This window comes from Ochotona curzoniae, unplaced genomic scaffold (assembly GCF_017591425.1).
Source record: "Ochotona curzoniae isolate NIBS_2020 unplaced genomic scaffold, NIBS_Ocur_1.0 contig_66, whole genome shotgun sequence".
In the NCBI taxonomy this organism is placed as follows: domain Eukaryota; kingdom Metazoa; phylum Chordata; class Mammalia; order Lagomorpha; family Ochotonidae; genus Ochotona; species Ochotona curzoniae.
Window position 1 is genome coordinate 24,956,179 of NW_024466512.1, and position 19,475 is coordinate 24,975,653.

Here is a 19,475-nt window from a genome sequence, read left to right on the forward strand (position 1 = left end):
TGGTTAAGTCTATGCAAATATTCTAAAATCTGAAATACTCCAGACTCTGAAACACTCCTGCTTCCAAGCATTTTGGATCAGGAATATTCAACCTGTCATACCTACTTCACAGATGTATTATGAGGCTTAATTGCAGTAATGTTTTGGAAGCACATTGTAATTGCTAAAACGTTTAACAAATTGTAATAGTTGCTGAGAAGACCAGACGAGCCTTAGCCTTGTCCAAGACTCATCTGGCAGTTGAAGTGGTCTCTGATTTGACATGTTAATTTCACCACTGGGACGTGAGCATAATGACTGAGATGTTAGCCATAGAAACAGAACAAATGCAGTCCAGATCAGTCTTTATTCTCTTCTAGAATATTGCATTTCACTTAGCCTTGAGTGAATTATCTGAACTCTTTTTTTTTTCCTGCTTATATCTGACTTCTAGGCTGAGTTGTCTAATTGAGGCATTACCAGTATTTGAGTTAATTGTGTCTGAATTAAATATCTTTATATCTGTATGAGCTAAGACCAACTGTAAGTTATTTTATTTTTGAAGGACACTTTTTTAAAAAAAGGATTTATTTTTATTGGAAAGGCGGATTTACAGAGGAAAGGAGAGACAGAGAGAAAGATCTTCTATCCGTTGGTTCACTCCTCAAATGGCTGTAACAGCTGGAACTGAGCTGATCCAAAGGAGCCTGGAGCTTCTTCCAGGTCTCCCACATGGGTACAGGAGCCCAAGTAGTTGGACCATCCTCCACTACTTTTCCAGGCCACAGGCAGCGAACTGAATGGGAGGTGGAGCATGAACCAGCCCCTGTATGGAATCCTGGAGTTTGCAAGGGAAGGATCAGCCAATCGAGCCATTGTACTGGGTCCAAAGGACACTTCTCCTTCTTTTAAAAATTTGTTTATTTATTTGAAAGGCAGAGTTAGAGAGAGAACGATCAGGAGAGAAAGAGATCTTTCATCTGCTGGTTTACTTCTCAAGTGGCTGTAATAGTCAGACTGCGCTGGTCTAAAGCCCAGAGTGAGGCACTTCTTCCCAGTCCCTGGTGTGTGGCGGGGGCCCAAGGACCTGGGCTAGCTGCTGCCACTTTCTCAGGTGCATTAGTAGGGGGATGGTATCAGAAATGGAGGAGCAGAGACTTGATCCGGCACCCATACAGGCAATGACATTGCAGGAGGTGGCTTTACCTCCTGGGCCACAGAACTGGCTCCTGAAAAGTACTTTGCATCGATATACTTCTGTTGCTCTTATTTTTTAAGATAACTAGTAAGTAGCAAGGTTTTCTGTGTTAGCAAATATTGAAAGAAATTAATTTAAAAAATAACCTAGTATATTATTTCTGTAAGTTTTAGGTATTCTTTTTTTTTTTAATAAGTCTTTAAAAAAACTTATTTATTTATTTGGAAAGCAGAGTAAGAGGAAGAAGGAAGAGAGAGATGCTGATTCACTCCCTAGATGGCTGCAGCAGTCAGGGCTGGGCTAGGCCAAAGCTAGGGACCTAGAACTCCATCCTGGTCTCCCCTGTGTGTACGGACCCAAAGACTGGGCCCCTCTCCTGCTTTTTCAGGTGTGTTAGTAGGGAACTGAACAGGAGGTTGAACAGCCAGGCAGTGTGTTAACTTGTTGCACCACATTACTAGTGCCCAAGTAATGTTAAAATGTTAAAAAATATTTAGCTTTTATTTATCTGAGAAGCAGAGTTAGAGAGGGGGAGTGGGGAGAGGTCTTCCATCTGCTTGCTCACTCCCTAGTGTCAATAACTGGGGCTGGGTCAGGCTGGAACCAGGAGCTTCTTCCTGTTCTCCCATCTGGACCCACGTGTTTGGGCCATCCTCCACTGCTCTCCCCTTCAGGCATATTCACAGGGGCCTAGATCAGAAGTGGAGCAGGGGCTGGCACGGTGGTGTAGCAAACTAATCCTGCACCTTGTGGCACTGGCATCCCACATGGTTGCTAGTTTTTGTCCCAGCTGTTCCACTTCCAATCTTGCTCCCTGCTCATGGCCTGTGAAAGCAGCAGGGGACAGCCTGAGGTCCCTGCAACCTTGGGTCCCTGAACCCACTTGGGAGACTCAGAAGAAGCTGCTACCTATGACTTTGGATTGGCTCAGGTTCTGCTGTTGCAGTCATTTGGGGAATGAACCAGCAGATGGACAGTCTGTCTCTGTTTTCCCTCTGTCTCTCCTGTCTATAAGTCTGCAATTCAAATAAAAATAAATAAAATAGTAAAAAAAAAAAAAAAGTGTGGAGTAGCTGGGTCTCTAACTGATGCCTGTATGAGATGCCAGCACTGAAGATGGTGGTCTACTTTGCTGAGCTACAGCACCATCCTCAATAAATGTATCTTTAAAAAAATGTGTGTAGTCATGTCTAATACTGTATTTCTCCTTCAACCTAGGATTCCTCTGAAGAATCCAGAATTCTGCTATCGTCCACACAGAATTTGCTGTCTAGCAGGTCAAGTGTTACTGCCACTCACGGTGGAACTTGGACTGGCAGCTTGCTTGCTGCATTTTGATTTGTGAACGTCAACTAATACCATGACTGATACCTCTAACCCCACTCACTGGATGATGTGCAAACTGTGCCTTCTGAGAGAGTCTAGGCTGGCTCCCTCTCTAACGTTCTGGAAGCAGCTCAGCCCCAGCCTATGCAGCACGGTCAGTCAGCAGGCCCTGGCAGGCCCCACTGTTCCTTCACTGTGTAGAGACAGATTCTAGTTTTTGAAAACAGAAAATCTGTGCTCAATGGCCAGTAACCTTTAAAAGAGCAATATCAATTCTACTGGACTGATTTTATTTTCGATTGGTGTTTTGGACTCTATTTTGATAGTGTTGTGGCTGTTCATTGTTTTTGTGTGTGTTTATAAGCCATGTTTTGGGTTGCTGGTCTCAGTAGGTTCCAAGCTAGCTGTCTTTGGCCTTTCTCACTTGGGGGTAGGGGAAGCTCTTTGTTTCCTGAGACTGCATTCCTTCTTATTCTATTTATGTCTAAAGAACTAACAGCTTTTTGGGGGGAATTTTAAATTATTTCTTGGGTCTGATATTGTGGCATATTTGACCTATGATATTGAAGAATTCAGAACGACATACCATTTTTAACAAATTTCAGTAATTAAACTGTTTCCCTTCCTTGCCTCTCTTCCTCCCTCCCCTTTCTTCTTTGCTGAGTGACAAAAGCATCGTTGTGTGGTTGATGAGCCATCACTCACTCTCCTCTCGCCAACAACATCTCTGGTTCCAATGGGGTACTTCTGTGCCCAGTCATTGTGGCTTGATGGAAATTTGCTTAATGATATTTGCTGCAATCATTGCATGTGGCAGGGCACTTTGGAGGGGGCCCAGGGCGGGGCTGGCTCCCAGGGCGGGGCAGGCTGGCCTGGTGCCCCAGAACGACCTGGCAGCAGGGTGGGGTCAGAGGGAGGGAAGTGGGCAGCTGTCTGCAGGGCTGCTGGTATGAGGGGGCAGGGTGTGCTCAGTGCTCAGGGACAGTTGTGTGTCACCCTTCTCGTTTTCATAGTGGGTGTGGCTGGGTGCTGGAGATGGGACCAGAGCTTTTGGCTTTTGGGCTAGGTGTGTTCACGTCAGAGGTGAGCAATGGCATGACTTCGGTCCACTCTGACATAGTCCCTGCTCAGAGACAGTACTCAGCAGGTGAGAGTGTCCGGGATTGTGCTTGGTTTGTTAAGCTGTGTAACCACTGCCACCCCTGTGTGTTGGAGCCGAGACAGGTCGCCATAGAGAAAACAGTTGCCCAGTAAAATGTGGCTCACTGGCCTGACTTTTGGAATTGCTGAGACGGAAGATGACACCGGGGGCAGGGTTGGCTTTGCATCTGCTCTCCTGCCCTCCCTCTCCTGCCCTCTCTCTGGTTCTTCGGCTGCTGGAACAGCAAGAGGGAACAGTGTAGTGTGTGGGCTTGTAGTTTGACAGATCAGGAACACTGGGGCTTAGGAGCAGTGTTGCTTGGAAGCCCCTTGCACTGGAGCAGTCTCATGTCATTCTTAAAAATATTCCCTGGCAAATTCACATGTGTAGGTTTCTATTTGATTCTTTTCCTTATGAAGAAAAACAAAATGCCAAATCCTTGCACCAGAAACCAGGGATTCAAACAGAAGGCCAGCAGTGTTCTCCCTCCCCTGGTGCTGCCTTCTTTGTTGGTGTGAGGGTGTGCTCTGTGAGCACCTCTAGCTGCAGGTGGAGGGAACAGAGCCAGGCCGTGGTGCCTGCCTGTCACTGCTCAGTTTTGTGGGCTGTGTGCAGGGGGAGGCTGGGACTCAGTAAGGAGGCTGGAATGCAGGGGTGAAGGTGTGAGAGAGCGGTTCATTGCCTGAAGGTGCTCTCAGCCAGCCAGTCCCGCTGGTGGTTTGTGTATGTTTTTGGATTTGTGTTTTGTTTATTTATTGAATATGCTTTTCCTTGCTTGAAGGGACTTCTAGGTCATTTTTCATGTAAAAACTGTGATTCAGTTGGAATTCAAGTTTCTGCAGTAAGCAGCCTGGCCCTCTGCCTTTGATATGCAACTGTTCTAATCCTGTGGAATCTTCTGTAAAACCCAGACAGACCTTGATCCTTGCCACAGAAGGTTGCTGTCTTCTGGTGACTTGATGGGCAGGTATTATTTTTGAGCCAATATTTAACTAATGTTTGAAATCTGTAAGGTATTTTAAAAAGCCTCCTCCCACGGCTTTTTAAAATGCCCTTGTTTTCTGGGGTCATTGTGGTGGGTCCTGATGTAGTGTCGGGGGGCCATGTGTGGGAATGTAGACTGCCTCCTGGTTAGGGCTGCACAGGTGAGCACCCAAGGACACGGTCATAAGCTGGAATGTGTGTCTAGCCTGTTACAGTGTAGGCTTTTGCCCTGGGACCCCTGGGTGTCCTTGGAAGCCCCTTGGAGCAGTTACAGAAGGCTCCAGAGGTACCATGTGCGCCACAGTGACAGACATAGTAAAGGGGCAGTGTACATGTGTCCAGAGGGGCCAGGGGGTCAGGAGTGATGAGGGACCACACCTGGGAGGCAGAGTGACGCAGGCTGGTGACCGTGGGGCTTGCTGGCTGCTTCCAAATGGCTGCTTGTCGGCCTGTGGGGAGGCTGGCAGCCTGGGAGCGTGAGCAGAGTCATGCTCCCCAAGGATGAGCACACTCCACTCAGCTCCGCTCTCTAGAGCCTGGGCTGGCACACGGTCAGAGACTGCCTTCCTGGAGGACCTGTGGCTGTCAGAACTACATGCTACTCTGAGAGGCCGTGTGACTGTGCGCCTGGGCAGCTGGCTGTGGACATGGATGTGGCCATCATTGGACTCACCTGACCTTGCTTTGTTTCAGCCTCCTGTGGCTGCCTGAAGTTGGGGCTCCCATTCAGAGCACCTTTCCCCAGGAGGCAGCCTCATTGCCATTCTCCTCTATCCTCTAGTCATTATACTGGAGCCAAATCTAAGCTGGGATAAGTCTGGCTGGATTGCCCTATAATTTGGGGAAGATTGGGGCTCCAAAGGTATACAGCCTTTCCAAAGAGCTGATGAGGAACTTGATGGAAATTCCCTCTAGGGGGCTGCCTGGCCAAGGTCTTCACACCATTGTGGTTGGTGGGACTCTGCTGGGAGAGGTGGAGTGACCAGGTTACCATGGAGACAAGTGTGCACGCCACAGCCTGAGCTGAGAAGCCTTCTGGAGCGATCCCCAGCCATGCTGGGCACAGTCCCGCCAGGACAACACTGTCCTCACACGGGTCCCATGGCACTGTCCCAAAGCCTGCCCAGCAAGACAGCCGAGGCTTCAGAGAGGAAGCTTTCACAGTTTTGGTGTTTCGTTTTTATTGGACTACACACACACACACACACATGTAACTGTAAATAAGCAATATGTATTGTCTCTTTTTTATTCATGGAATATTCTGAAATTAAACATCCTTGTTTCATATCCTTCAGCTTTCGTCTCTTTTTTTTTTAAAGATTTATTTTTATTACAAAGTCAGATATACAGAGAGGAGGAGAGATAGAGAGAAAGTGGAGCTGCCAGGATTAGAATCAACAACCATATGGGATCCCGGCGCATTCAAGGTGAGGACTTTAGCAACTAGGCCATGCCACCAGGCCCCAGCTTTCGTCTCTTAGTGTCCAATATTTTAAAAAAGATTTATTTTTATTGCAAAGTCAGATATATATACAGGAGGAGAGACAGGAAGATCTTTCATCTGATGATTTCCTCCCCAAGTGACCACAACAGTCGGAGCTGCACCAATCTAAAGCCAGGAGTCTGGAGTTCTTCTGGGTCTCCCATGTGGATGCAGGGTCCCAAGGCTTTGGGCCGTCCTGGACTGCTTTCCCAGGCCACAAGAGGGAGCTGGATGGGAAGCAGGGCTGCCAGGATTAGAACGGATGGCCATATGGGATCCCAGCAAGTTCAAGGCGAGGGCTTTAGCCATTAAGCCACTATGCTGGCCCCTTAGTGTCCATTTTGAAGAGAGGGGACAGGGTGACCTCTTGTTCTAGGGTCTGGAGAGGCCCCAGGAGTGGTCTGAGGGGATGGGTATAGTTGGAGCTCTGCCCAGGGTGCTGTGTGGCTTCCAAGTTCTCCCAGGAACTATATTTCTCACTCATGAGAAAGGGCTCTTGGTTACAGGAACAGCAAGAATTGGGTGACATTTTCATTTGGGATAGGAAGGGGGTTCCAATGTGGTTCTTGCTGCTGTGTCCGCCCTGGACAGTGCTGGGGCTTTTGCACACCGCAGTAGCTTCTTGCTCTTCTGGAGGCTTCCAGGAGCCAGGGCTGGCAGACATGTCTGGTTCATGGCCTGCTGTCTTCTCCCAGTCACTGAACGTGGTGGAAGAGGCAGGGAATCCCCCCGGGTCCTTTATAAGGCTTCCATCTCATTCCCCAAGACTCCACTCATGGCCTGCTCACCTTGCCTCCTCGGCCTCCTGACGCTCCCCTTACGGGTTACCATCGTGAGTTTGGATTTAGCACAGCTCAGCTGATTATGTGACACTCAGGATGTCCCTGGTGATCTTTGTCTCTTCCTTTGAGCCCTGCCCTGCTGTTGATGGACTTAACAAACATAAGGGCCTAGCACAGAGGCTTTTCTTTTTTTATTTAAAGTTTATTTGGAAGAGTGACAGAGAAGGAGAGACAGAGAGAGAGACAGAGGGAGAGAGGTTTCCCACTCGCTGCTTCACTCCCCAGATGGCCGCAACGCCAGGGGTGGCCAGGTTGAAGTTGTGAGCCAGGACTTCATCCTTGTGGGTAGCAGGGACGCAGGTACGTGAGCCGTCACCCACTGCCTGCCAGGCGTGTTAGGAAGCCGGGGCTGTACCACTGTGCCAGCCCCAATGTTTATTTTTGGATTTTCATCTGCTTGGAAGCAGAGCAACAGAGGCAGACAGATCTTCTGTCTGTTGGGTCACTCCCCAGGTGCCCACAATAGCTGGGGCCGGGGCAAGCTGCAGCCAGGTACCTGAATTCCATCCGGGTCTCCCACATGGGTGGCAGGGACCTAAGGGTTGAGCCATTGTCTGCTGCTTCCCTGGCACAGCTGAACAGAAGGCACTAGGACTTAAACAAGGCACTCTGACGTGGGGCGTGGGTGCGACAAGCCGTGGGCTTGTCCTCCACACCGAGGGCCCCATGCTTTGGGGCAGTCTTCTGACCCTGGAATTCCACACACAATGTTGTATATGTTTCCTTTTTCTAAGAGAAAGAGTTTGTAGTTTCTACAGAACCTCAGTGGAGTCCCTGACCACTGAAACACAGAATTGCTAGCAGTACCCAGGCTGACAGATGGTAAGTATTCATAAAATGTTAATTCTCTCCCTCTGCCGAGGACAAATTTTATAATCAGCAGGTTATTGATGCTGACATGGTTATTTTGATAACAAAGGGGTTACTAACAGCCTGAATAGAATAAAACCTCCGCGGTTGCCTGGACTCCATCACTGGCCCACATGCTGTTCTAGCCCTGCTGGCTGCTTGGGTGCAGCTCAGCCCGTCTGTCCTGTGGTCTCCCGTCCCCAAGGACCAATTTGTATGATTTACCATAAAGCCAGGAGCGCGGGTCTGTTCCTTGAATGGGAAGCTTGTAGAGACTCTTAAAGTCCAGAAATGAGATCTTATGCTGAAAAGAAGACAGGTTGGAGGGGCAAGAAGAAGGGTCCCAAAGGGTGCAGGGCGAGAGCGGCGAAGAAGCAGGCCTGTGTGAAACATGGATGGGCAGGCAGGAAAGCAGCCAAGTGGAAGACTCTCCCTTTCCTTTCACTCCTGTCCTTGTGTGGGCTTGACCCAAATTCTATTCCTGCCTACGTTCCTCAGTTACAGGAAGGCAGGCATGGAGCGGTGAGGCAGCGGTGCCCAGGCCAGGGGCTGAGGTGTGTGGGTCTGTGTGCCAGTGAGGCAGCGGTGCCCGGGCCAGGGGCTGAGGTGTGTGGGTCTGTGTGCCAGTGAGGCAGCGATGCCCAGGCCAGAGGCTGAGGTGTGTGGGTCTGTGTGCCAGTGAGGCAGCGGTGCCCAGGCCAGAGGCTGAGGTGTGTGGGACTGTGCCAGTGAGGCAGCGGTGCCCAGGCCAGGGGCTGAGGGGTTTGTGTGGGTCTGTGTGCCAGTGAGGCAGCGATGCCCAGGCCAGAGGCTGAGGTGTGTGGGACTGTGCCAGTGAGGCAGCGGTGCCTGGGCCAGGGGCTGAGGTGTGTGGGACTGTGCCAGTGAGGCAGCGGTGCCTGGGCCAGGGGCTGGGTGGCGCAGGACAGCATGCTGGTGAAGAGCCTTCCTTCAGACCCAGCCTCTCAATTCTCCCATGAAAAGCCAAGCAACAGGGATGGCCACATCGCATTGGCCATTAAGGGTCTTATCAGGGTCTCCTTCCTTGGCTAGGGGGCCAGGTGGGGCCCAGTCCCAACGTTTCTCCTGAAGAACTGCTGGCTTGCTCAGTGCTGCAGGAGATGCTTAGCACAGTGAGGATGCATTCACATCCCATATCGTGGTGCATGAGTTCAAGTCCCGGCTTTGCTCCCAATCCAGCTAATACACACCCTAGGAGGGGATGGTCCAAGTGCTTGGGTCCCTGCTCCTCACAGGGGAGACCTGTGCAGTCAGGAGCTGAGGGGTGGGAGCCAGCTCTCCATGCGGCCCCAGGGCACCTGGTGGGAGGCAGGCTCTGCCTTGCCCACCCTGAGCTGATGTCTAGCTGAAGGGCACCTGCAGCGGCGCACAGGGACTCCAGTCCTTCCCTGTTAGGGAGGCTGATTACCAAGTCAGGGCACCTGCAGTGCAGGGCGAGGGAGGGAAAGAAACCCAGACCCTGAGGCCACGCCCGGCCCCCCGAGCTGCTTTCCTTCTCATGTTGGTCTCTGAGGAATAAAGCCACTGCGCCGTGAGCATCTGATCTACCATCTGCACTTCATCACTGTAATCCTGTGATGTAGGGATCATTAATCTGTGTTAACATTCATTGCCATTGATTCGAAATGCAGACGAAGACTTCATTCCCCAATTGGCTGCAGTCGTTTAGGCCTCAACCGGGAGCCTAGAGCTCCATCTGGGTATCCTGCATGGCTGGCAGGAACCCAGGTACCTGAACTATCCTTTGCTGCCACTGAGGGTGCATGTTAGCAGGGAGCTGGATTGGAAGTGGAGCAGCTGGGACAGGAACCAGCACTCATAGGACTCATAGGACATGTCAGCGCTTGCACGTAGAGGATTAGCCTGTTGAGCCCCCGTGCTGGCCCTGACACCTTTTTTTTTTTTTTTTTTTTTTTAAGAAAATCTATTTTTATTGGAAAGGCAGATTTACAGAGAGAAAGAGAGACAAGTCTTCCATCTTCTGGTTCACTCCAAATGACCAAGATGGTTGTAACTGACCTGATCTGAAGCTAGAAGCTTCTTCTGGGTCTCCTAGGCAGAGTACCAAGCACTTGAGCCATCCTCCACTGCTTTCCCAGGTATGTTAGCAAGGAGCTGGATCGGAGTGCAGGAGCTGACTTGAACCAGGGCTTATCTAGGATGATGGTGCCTCAGAAAGAGACTTAACCTGATATACTCCTGCACTGACTCTAGTATAAACTATTGCTAAGCAGTTGATTTACGTTTTGTTTTTCCCAGCAACTTCCATCCTAGCGCCACGTCCCACCAGAGTGCCTGTGGTTACATTTCCTGCCGCTAGGTGGAGCACGTGACCTTCCCCGCGACTGAGTGCAGACAAACTCCGTGAGGTTTTTGTTTAAATTTTGGCCAGAGGTGAGCTTGAAAGATTCCTGACCATTACAAACCTGCTCCAGAAGTAAACACACAGCGGCAGTGCCAGTGACTCCAGGGCTAACGACGTTACTGGGAGTTCTCCAAGTTAGCATTCATGTGGAACGAGGATGTTTAAAAGATGAGTAGTGAACAATGCAAGCTCGTTTGAAGTTTACAAGTATGTGTATCACTGAGATGTGTTTATTTGGGAGTCAGAGTGATGGGAGGGTGAGGGAGCAGATGCACACTTCCATCCTCTAATTCATATTCTAAATGCTGCAACTGCCAGGGCTGGGAGCCAGGAGCCAGGACTCCATCCGGGTCTCCCACATAGCAGCATGGACCCAAGCACTTGAACTTTACCTGCTGCCTCCCAGCCAGCTGACTGGGAGGCAGCAGGGTGGACACCCAGCCACATGAGCCATCACCCGTTGCCTCCCTAGGTGTGCATCAGCAGGAAGCTGGAGCGGAGCCACCCCTTGAACCCAGAACTCTACGACATGTAGACATCCCAAGGGATGTTCTAATCACACTGCCAAAGCCCGCCCCGCATGGACACTGCTGAGAATCACAAGTTCTTGACAGTGGCACAAAGGAGACCAATGGCTCTGTCGGTTATTGTAAAATGTCTTCCAACAAAAACCTCCCAGCACCCATCAGGTCCCACCCCAGCCCAGCTCTGATCCAGCACTGACGCAGCCCTGGCCCCTTCCATTTTGTTTCAGGATGAGGAAATCAAGCTACTGAAGGCCCAGTGGCCCCACTTCTGTTCCACAGGTCCTCGAAGCCTTGGCTCGTAGCAGTGACACTGTCAGATTGCCACGGCCCCTGGACCTCTATGACGGGCTCTGGCTGAGGCAGAAACAGCTCTGAGTCCCCATAATATTTCCGGGTCAGGACTGAGTGTTGACAGAAAGTGGCAGCCCCACGCAGTACATGGCCATTGGGGTGCAGTGCAGGAGGCAGGGGAAAGCTGAGAGAAAGAAAGAGGGAGAGAGAGAAAGAACTTCCTTCTGCTGGTTTCCTCTTCAGCTTTCCTCAGTGTTTGGGACTGATGCAGGCCATCCTCCCATAGCAGCATGAAGCCCTCGTCCCTGGGCCCAGATCACATGGTTCCCAGCCCAGGGTCTTGCCCCTGCAGGCCCTGTGGGATGACGCAGGCCTCGGGGTTGCCGAGGGCATAGGTGGAGGCATTGGCAAGAAGGTGTGCAAGCGAGGTGGCCCGCACAGGGGATGGGAAGTATGGTCAGGGCTGGGTGACAGTGTCCAAAGGCAGCAGGTGTGGCAGCTGTCCTACGGGCAGTTGGGCCCGTATCCCCAAAGATGCAGTGCCTTGGCAGGAGACAGCCTGGCTCTAGCAGGCACATCCCAGGATCGCCAAGACTGTCGCAAATGGTTCTTGAAGAGGCAGTTGCTAAGAAGCAGCACCCAGCGTGCAGTGCGTATTGGCCTGGGGCAATGCAGGGCAGGGCTGTGGGGTTGGCTCCAGTGGACAGCAAGCCACTTGGCTGGCACAGAGCATTCCCTCATGCACCGTTGTTTAACGCTTGACTTGGAGCTGGAGAAGTAGCCTCTGGGGTAGTCTTCCCGCCATCTGCACTGGCTATGGCTGCTCTCCCTGTATGTGTGCGTCATGCTTGCCTATCCCCAGGAGGCTGGTGCTGCTGCCAGGATGCCGGGCAGGGCCGCCATCAGCCTGCTCCCCTTGTGGAAACCATTGTGGGGAGACCAGATGCCTGGGAGGTGCTTGAAAACCTGCTCATTCTGCTGGGCTGGGTCACTGCAGAGCTCTGAGCTCATCCCAGAGAGCGTGAAACACAGGCATTGGTTCCTCCGTAGAACAAACCCCTGCCCTTCACTGTGTAAGGTCCATGTGTCTGCTAGACTGTGAGCTGCACAAGGGCAGGGGTCAGGTTTCTATCCCCTAAAGCCAGGGAGGGGCTGCAGGAAGAGGGGTTGAGAGGCTCACAGGGGTCGGCTCAAGGATGGGATGGGATCGGGGTGGCCCGAGTCTGGATAACTGAGATCCCGTGTCCTTCTCAACTCTTGGCTATTGGGAGGTGACACCAAAGCTACGGTGGCCAGTACTCTAGCCTCATGGGGCGTATGGCGGGAAAGCTGAGACAAGGGATTGTGAGAGAGAGAGATTGGCTTTGAGCTCCTGGATCCCATTGGCGCTCAGTCCTCCATGCAGTGTACAATGAAGGGACCTGTCTCAGCTGGCTACCTTCCCATCTTCGCCCTCAGCACAGCCAGCAATTAAGAGCATGCACCCAGGGCTGAGACCTGGAGCCAGGGCCCTGGGTTTCCTCGGTGGCCTGTGAATCTCTGTTCCTCTGTTGAGCTGAGCATTTACAAGGGGGCATAAAGCACTGTGATGCCTTGGCATAGTCAACTTAGTCTTCATTGGTTGCATCAACATCCCACAGTGGACAACAGTTCAAGTCCTGGCAACTCCTTTTCTGCTTCAACACCTGCGACAGCAGTGGAGGATGGCTCAAGTCCTTGGGCTCCTGCACCCATGTGGGAGATAAGGAAGAAGCTCCTGGCTTGGGACTGGCCCAGTTCTAGATTTGAGGCCATTTGGGGAGTGAATCAGTTGGAGCAAGATCGATTTCTCTCTCTCTTTTTCTCTCTCTCTCTGTTTTTTTATAACCCTGCCTTTACAATAAAATAAGACAACAAAAAAAATTTTTTTAAATAAAGCACTGTGGTGGGTATGAGCCATGCACATTCCCATGGGGCTGGAACAGGGGCTTGCACAGAACTGGTTCTGTTGGCACCAAGAAGGGGAGGAAGGGAATAAGGAGTGGGGCATGGGGAGGAGGTGGGGCGTTCATCTCCCCTGTCTGGTCACTGCTGCGTGCTGCTGTCTTGCATGGTGGCTCCCTGCTGCAGAGCTCAGGGAGTGTATGAGCAGCCTTCTGGGACCTGATAGCATAGATAGGTTGTGGGAAGGCTTCTCAGGCAGAGAGACGCTTTAGGGGTTGGGTTCAAGTCTTTCCGCATGTTTCTGGCCTTGGGAGAAGGATCAACTACCTTGCTTGGAGGCATCAGAGAGGAGAGGAGACGAGACCTGCAGAAGAGCCAGGGTCCTCAGAGGGTGCACATGGCTGCTTTGGTCCAGGTCTATGCCAGCTGACCAGGAGCAGCAGGTGGAAGGGTAGGAAGGAAGGGGAAAGCAGAGGTGGAGGAAGGACCTATAGGGAGGGTTGCACAGGCACCCTGGGCCCACAGCATATGAAGATGATGGCAGCTGGACTGGGGCCACCCAGTACCCTTTGCAATCTAACATGAGGTTGTCCGCTGTCTCTTCTCCCAGTACCCACAGGGAACCAGGCATGTGATAAGCCAGGGATGCATGGAGGAACTGCTGCTGGCATGGCCCCTGCCTGCTCTTTGGAGGCTTAAAGGATAGAGGGGGAGGTAAGTGTGCTTGAGTTGTAGCTGTACTGAGTGGCGAGGGAAGTGTGCTGCCCAGCCCCAGGGAGCGCCGCTGCCCTAGGAACACAGGGATGAGGAGGGGGAAGTAGAAAGCATGACTCTTTAACTGGAGGGGGATGTGCATGGGCCATGATGGGGGATGGGCAGCAGCGGACTGAGGAGGGAGGGAGGCGCCTTGGGTTTTGGTTCAACCAAGTGGTGAGAGCTGGCACCACTGGTCGAGACAGGAGACATGGGGTGGGAGTCAGGGCTGCAGAGGTGGGGAGAGGGAATCGCACAGGCTGGAGCTGAACTGAAGCTAGGGGTTCACATTTCTGAGATCTCCATGGCCAGAATAGGACGAGAGGCTGAAGAGGGGACTACCCGTCCCCCACCCCAATTCTCTACTCTGGTCCTGGTGAGCCTGGACCTGGGTCCTTAAGTGAAATGATAATATTGCAGTGTCTATCCTGAGCTAGGAGCTCTGTGTAGATACTTGAGTATCTCAGCTGGGCTGGGGTCCCACATCCTATTACATGAAGGCCTGCAAGACCCTCCCTGTGCACACAGGACCCGAGACCCAGAGTCAAAAAGAGAGCTGCCACCCTGGGTCACATAATCTGAAGATGAGGAGCATCTGGTGTGTGCCTGAGGCCATGTGCATGCATGTGCACACACATGGATGTATGGAAACAGGCAAGTACATGGATATGTACACAATACACACATATGCTGCACTATAAACATGTACACACAGTATGTATACATGTGTACACACATGTGCACACACATGCATTGAAAGCATGTGTGTGTGTGTCCATGCCTGCAGGAACTGACAGGAAGCCGCTGCCCCCTGGAGCCCACGGCAGCAAGTGAGGGCAGCACGAGAACTGCAGCAGAATTCACATGCAAGAATTTGGGAGGCAGAAAATGAAGGCTGACAGCCGACAGCTGAGGCGTCTGTGCCATGCAGGACAGACCCCGGGGTGTCAGGCTGCCGAGCCCTGTTTTCCTTTGCGACCCCATAGAGACCAGGATGTGGAGGTGGGTGGGGTGTGGTCCATGGGGCCTGGAGTTGCCACACGGGGAGGAGAGCAGCACAGTCCTGGGCTTGGTTGGCGAGCTCAGCCAGGGAGGGAGCTGTGAACCCACCCTGAAGCTGCCAGCGCCTAGATCCGGGTCTGTGGATTCAGATAAATATCAGCATCGTCGGCTGAGGCAGCTCTGTGCTCCCTCCTGGTGGTCATGCCCGCATTTCTTCTTTTCCTTCTTGTCAAAGAATAGTTCTTTTTCTTTTACATTTATTTTTTCAATGATTTATCTATCTTTATCGGAAATTCAGATTTACAGAGAGAAGGAGAGACAGAGAGAAAGATCTTTCATCCACTGGTTTGCTCCCCAAATGTCTGCAACTGCTGGAGCTGAGCCAGTCTGAAGCCAGGATCCAGAAGCCTCCTCTGAGTCTCCCACATGGGTGCAGGGTTCCAAGGCTTTGGACCATCCTCGACTGCTTTCCCACGCCACAAGCAGGGAGCTGAAAAGGAAGTGGAGCAGCCAGGATGTGAACCGGTGCCCACATGGGATCCCAGTGTGTACAAGGCAAGGATTCAGCCACCAGACCATCATGCTGGTAAAAATTGTATTTATTTCAGACCCGGCATGGTAGCCTAATGGCTTGATTGGCTAATTCTCTACCTGTAAGTGTTGGCATCCCATATGAGTGCTGGTTTGTGTCTGTCCATCCCTAAGACATTCTGATTTTAGCTTAAACACATAGCGTGAACTTGACCATGTGAACACTGGGAGTGCAGCATCCGTCAGTGCTGAAGGTCTCACACTGCCATGGGACAGATGTGCAGAATGTGTGCACCTGCAGCTCCACACCACCAGAGAGCTACGTTCCCGCTCCCCACCGCCTTTGGCTGCCAGCCTTCCACCTTCTGTCTTCCTGAGTGGAATCAATTTTTGCTTTTACACAGAGTTCTTTATCATTCATCTTTTTGTAGCTGGCTTCCTGCACTAGGTGCAATGTCCTCCAGATTCCTCTACATTGTAGCAGATGCCAGAATTCCCTTGCTTTTTGAGGTTGGGCTGCTGTACAATGTGTCGTCTCTCCACTCACTATCTGTGAATGCTGAGTTGTCCCGGAGTGTGGGGTGTTTGTCCCTTGAGTAATGCTACTCTGACCACACATGGGTTCATGGACACATTTCATTTGATGTGTCTCTTAACCCACATGTTCTCCCAGCATCCCTCTTCTCTCCACTTGTTTTTTTTTCTATTTATTTATTTATTTATTATTATTATTTTTTATTGGAAAGGCGGATATACAGAGAGGAGAGACAGAGAGGAAGATCTTCTGCCTGATGATTCACTCCCCAGGTGGCCGCAACGGCTGGATCTGAGCCAATCCAAAGCCAGGAGCCTCTTCCGGGTCTCCCACGTGGGCGCAGGGTCCCAAAGCTTTGGGCCGTCCTCGACTGCTTTCCCAGGCCACAGGCAGGAAGCTGGATGGGAAGCGGGGCTGCCAGGTTTAGAACCCGGCGCCCATATGGGATCCCGGGCATGCAAGGCGAGGACCTTAACCACTTGCGCCACCGCGCCGGGCCCTTTTCTCCATTGGTAACAGATGTTGGGCAACCCAGGGCATTTGGCTAGCGGAATTTCTCTCTACCTGAAATTTCCAGATGGTACCTTCAGCATATCAGAAGCCAGATCCAGAGGCCTGACCATGTTCAAGTGGCTATAGGGAGTGATGTGTTCTGATACTAAAAAATACACATATGGTGGTGTTGCCCTTGTGTGTGTATGTGTGTTGGGGCTGGTCTTAACAATGTTGAAACCCAGTGCCTAGATCCAGTCATTAATGGGTGGGTACAAACAGATGTTTTAGTTTGATCATTTCTTTTTCACTAATTGGCTGTAGCAACTTTCTTAACCATTAGAAAGGGGAGAAATCACGCCCCAGCCAGCACCACACGGCTTTCCTGCATTTTTGATATTTGTCTTTTGCATTACATTTTTGCGCCAAGAAGCCTCTGTCACATTTAAAAGTGTATTAAAAGGCAGAGAACTGACAGATAATAATAGTTGATTGAACACACCTGCTCTCACTCTCTGAGAATCCTAATAAACTCAGAGAAAAAGGCTTTTCCCCTGGAAGGTCAGAGACTTGCCAGGATGCAAAAAGTAGAGGGGGGCCAACAGCATTGGAATTGGGTGAGGTTGTCAGGGATTAGAGGTGTGGACGAACCAGGCACCAGGGCCCTGCTGCCCGGAAGTGTCATTCTCCCACCACGTGTGAATGATGGTTTGGTGTTGGCTTTTCCACTGGAGATGGTTTTCATGCAGTGTTGAAGGGCGGGTCCAGAACCCTCTGCCTACCAGTGTCACCACTGAGATGCCGGACACATTTCTGTGCCCAGCTCATGGTTGATGACATTATTATTATTTTGAAAGATTTACATATTTTTTTCCATTAACAAGGCTGAGCGACACACAGAGAGAGGGAGAGACACAGAGAAAGATCTTCCATCCACTGGTTCACTCCCCAAATGGCCACAATAGCCAGAGTTGAGTTGATCCAAAGCCAGGAGCAGGGGCTTTCTCCAGGTCTCACGTGGGAGCAAGAGCCCAAGGACTTATTTGAGCCGTCCTGCACTGCTTTCCCATGCTATAAGCAGAGAGCTGGGTGGAAAGTGGAGCATCTGGGATGTGAACTGGTACCCACATGGGCACCATTCTGGTGCTTGTAGGTGGAGGTTTAGCCTATTGAGCCACTGTGCTGGCCCCAAAGCTGGGGATTTGGGTCAGCCATGCCAGCGTAGGACATGGGCATTCCAAGCGGGGACTTACCCACTACACCCCAGAGCCTGCCCTTAGCACCTATGACTGATTTTTTTTTTCTGGAAGCTTCTTGGATGTTCTTTTCACCCTCAGGGTGCTGACATTCCCTTGTGAGCTACTGTGGGGGAACCTGTGCTTCCAGAGGGTAGAAATTTGTTTGAAAAGAAGAAAACTGTGGCCTCCAGGAAAGGGATGCAGTAGTGGGTAGGGGAGAAGTGGGGCTGGCCACATGGTTGTATATGTTGTGAGTTGTGTGTGTTGTATATTTTGTGTATTCTGGTGTGTGTGTTGTATGCATTGTGTTGTGTGTTGCATGTGAGTGTTGTGTGTGTACATAGGTGTGTTTGCGTTTGCATGTCTATGTGTATGTTATGTTGCTGGGTGCATTTGTGCATATTTGTGTGTCTGAGTTTGTGTTTCTGTGTGTTTTTGTGTGTGTATTTAAGGCTGAAGTGGGGAAGGGGTGTGGGCTGACAGAAAGCTGACCTGGGCTGGACCCTGTTCCCTGCAGGTCTTCACACAGCCTCCTGGAGCCTCACTTTTCTTGTTTAACTTTGATTGGTCAGGAGAGAGGAACAGCCCACCCTGTGATAACCTGGGGGACAGAGTGTGACAATGACTGCAGAGACCCAGGCTGCACCAGGAGGGAGCCCATCAGCAAAGCCATCCCCGACTAGACCCTCGGGGAGGGCGCAGGGGTGCAGGCTGAAGCATCACTGGGTCTTGCGTGCCATTGATCTCTCCTGCCTCCCTCACTGTTGCCTGCTCATGGAGATGAATCAGGTAGGAGGTGCAAGGTTGTTACTCTGACTTGCAGCCCACAGGCTTGCTTTGTGTGTGTTTTCCCTTGTGACTTGTGTTGAACAGGGTGCACCATCACCTCTGGCTCCATCCTCTGTGGAAGACCTCTGGGGTTGGCCCACATGGTGGAGGACTTGTCCTTGCTCGTTACTGAGCGGCAGGGCTACCCTGTACTTGTGTACCCATGTGCCTGATGAGCATTCGGGCTGCTCCCAAGTGTGACAGTTGCTCTACATGTTCATGCCCCAGGTTTGAGTAAATCCTTCTCCTCTCTCAGTTCTTCCTTGGCCGTGCAGGGTCATGTCCAGGCTGGCTTTGGCAGGCTGTTGGATCTTCTGTCCTGTTCCCTCGTCCTGGAGTGGATCCTGTCCACAGTGGTTGGGAGGAGACCTGGGGTACCTCCTCAGTCCATTATTAATTACTGTGCCTGGCTCTTGTTTTCTTCTTACAGGAAGGGGATTGTTTCTGCATGGACAGACTCTTTCAACTTGGGCTGTTTGCTTTTTGAAATAATTGCTGCTGGAGGTACAGTCTGTGTTAAATACTTGTGTCTGCTCACTAAATATTCTGGCTGTTCATTAAGTATTGAATGAACTCAATGCAAATCACTTCAGGAGATGGGCATTTAGCCCAGCAGTGAAGACACCTGTTAAGATGCCTACATCCCGCATAGGAGGACCTGCGTCTGGCTCTTGACTCTGGCTTCTTGACCACAGGGACACTGGAAGGCAATGGCAGTGAGCCCTTTGCCACCCATGAAATGAATTCCTGGCTCCTGGCTTGGATCCCTGGCCACTGCAGCCATTTGGAAGGTGAGCTACTGGGAAGAGCATGCTCTCTCTCTGTTTCTGTATCTGACATAATGCCTGCCTCTGTCAGACCACACTCTCTGAGGAGCTTCCGATCTCGGCCTCAGGGAAGGGAGCTGGTACAGCTGCTCCTATTTTCCCTGCAGGGAGGAGGGCATTGCCTGGCCAGTGGCCTGGGTGCCTGGGCTGGGCCAGTTACCATTCCTGGATTTCTGAATTTTTTTTTCCTTGAAGGCTGAGGTTCGAAGCTCTCCACTCCCATTCTGGCTCATTTCCATTCCCCATTTACTGAGTTGCTTCATGGTGATGTTGGGTGCTTAACTACACAGGGAGTAGCACAGCCAGTAGGCGGGTGGACAGCAAACCCAGGCAGGCATTG

At 51.3% G+C, this 19,475-nt stretch overlaps 1 protein-coding gene across 2 annotated transcripts in view; it reads left to right on the forward strand.

The window, feature by feature from the left end:
- ARHGAP19 (Rho GTPase activating protein 19) overlaps positions 1 to 3,131 on the forward strand; it is a 55,151-nt gene extending 52,020 nt beyond the window's left edge. For both annotated transcript variants that reach the window (XM_040992384.1, XM_040992385.1), the window contains one exon: positions 2,396 to 3,131. In XM_040992384.1, the coding sequence (XP_040848318.1) occupies positions 2,396 to 2,406 (11 nt within the window). In that variant the 3' untranslated portion in view covers positions 2,407 to 3,131. The remainder of the gene's footprint in view (positions 1 to 2,395) is intronic.
- The last annotated feature ends 16,344 nt before the right edge of the window (positions 3,132 to 19,475 follow it).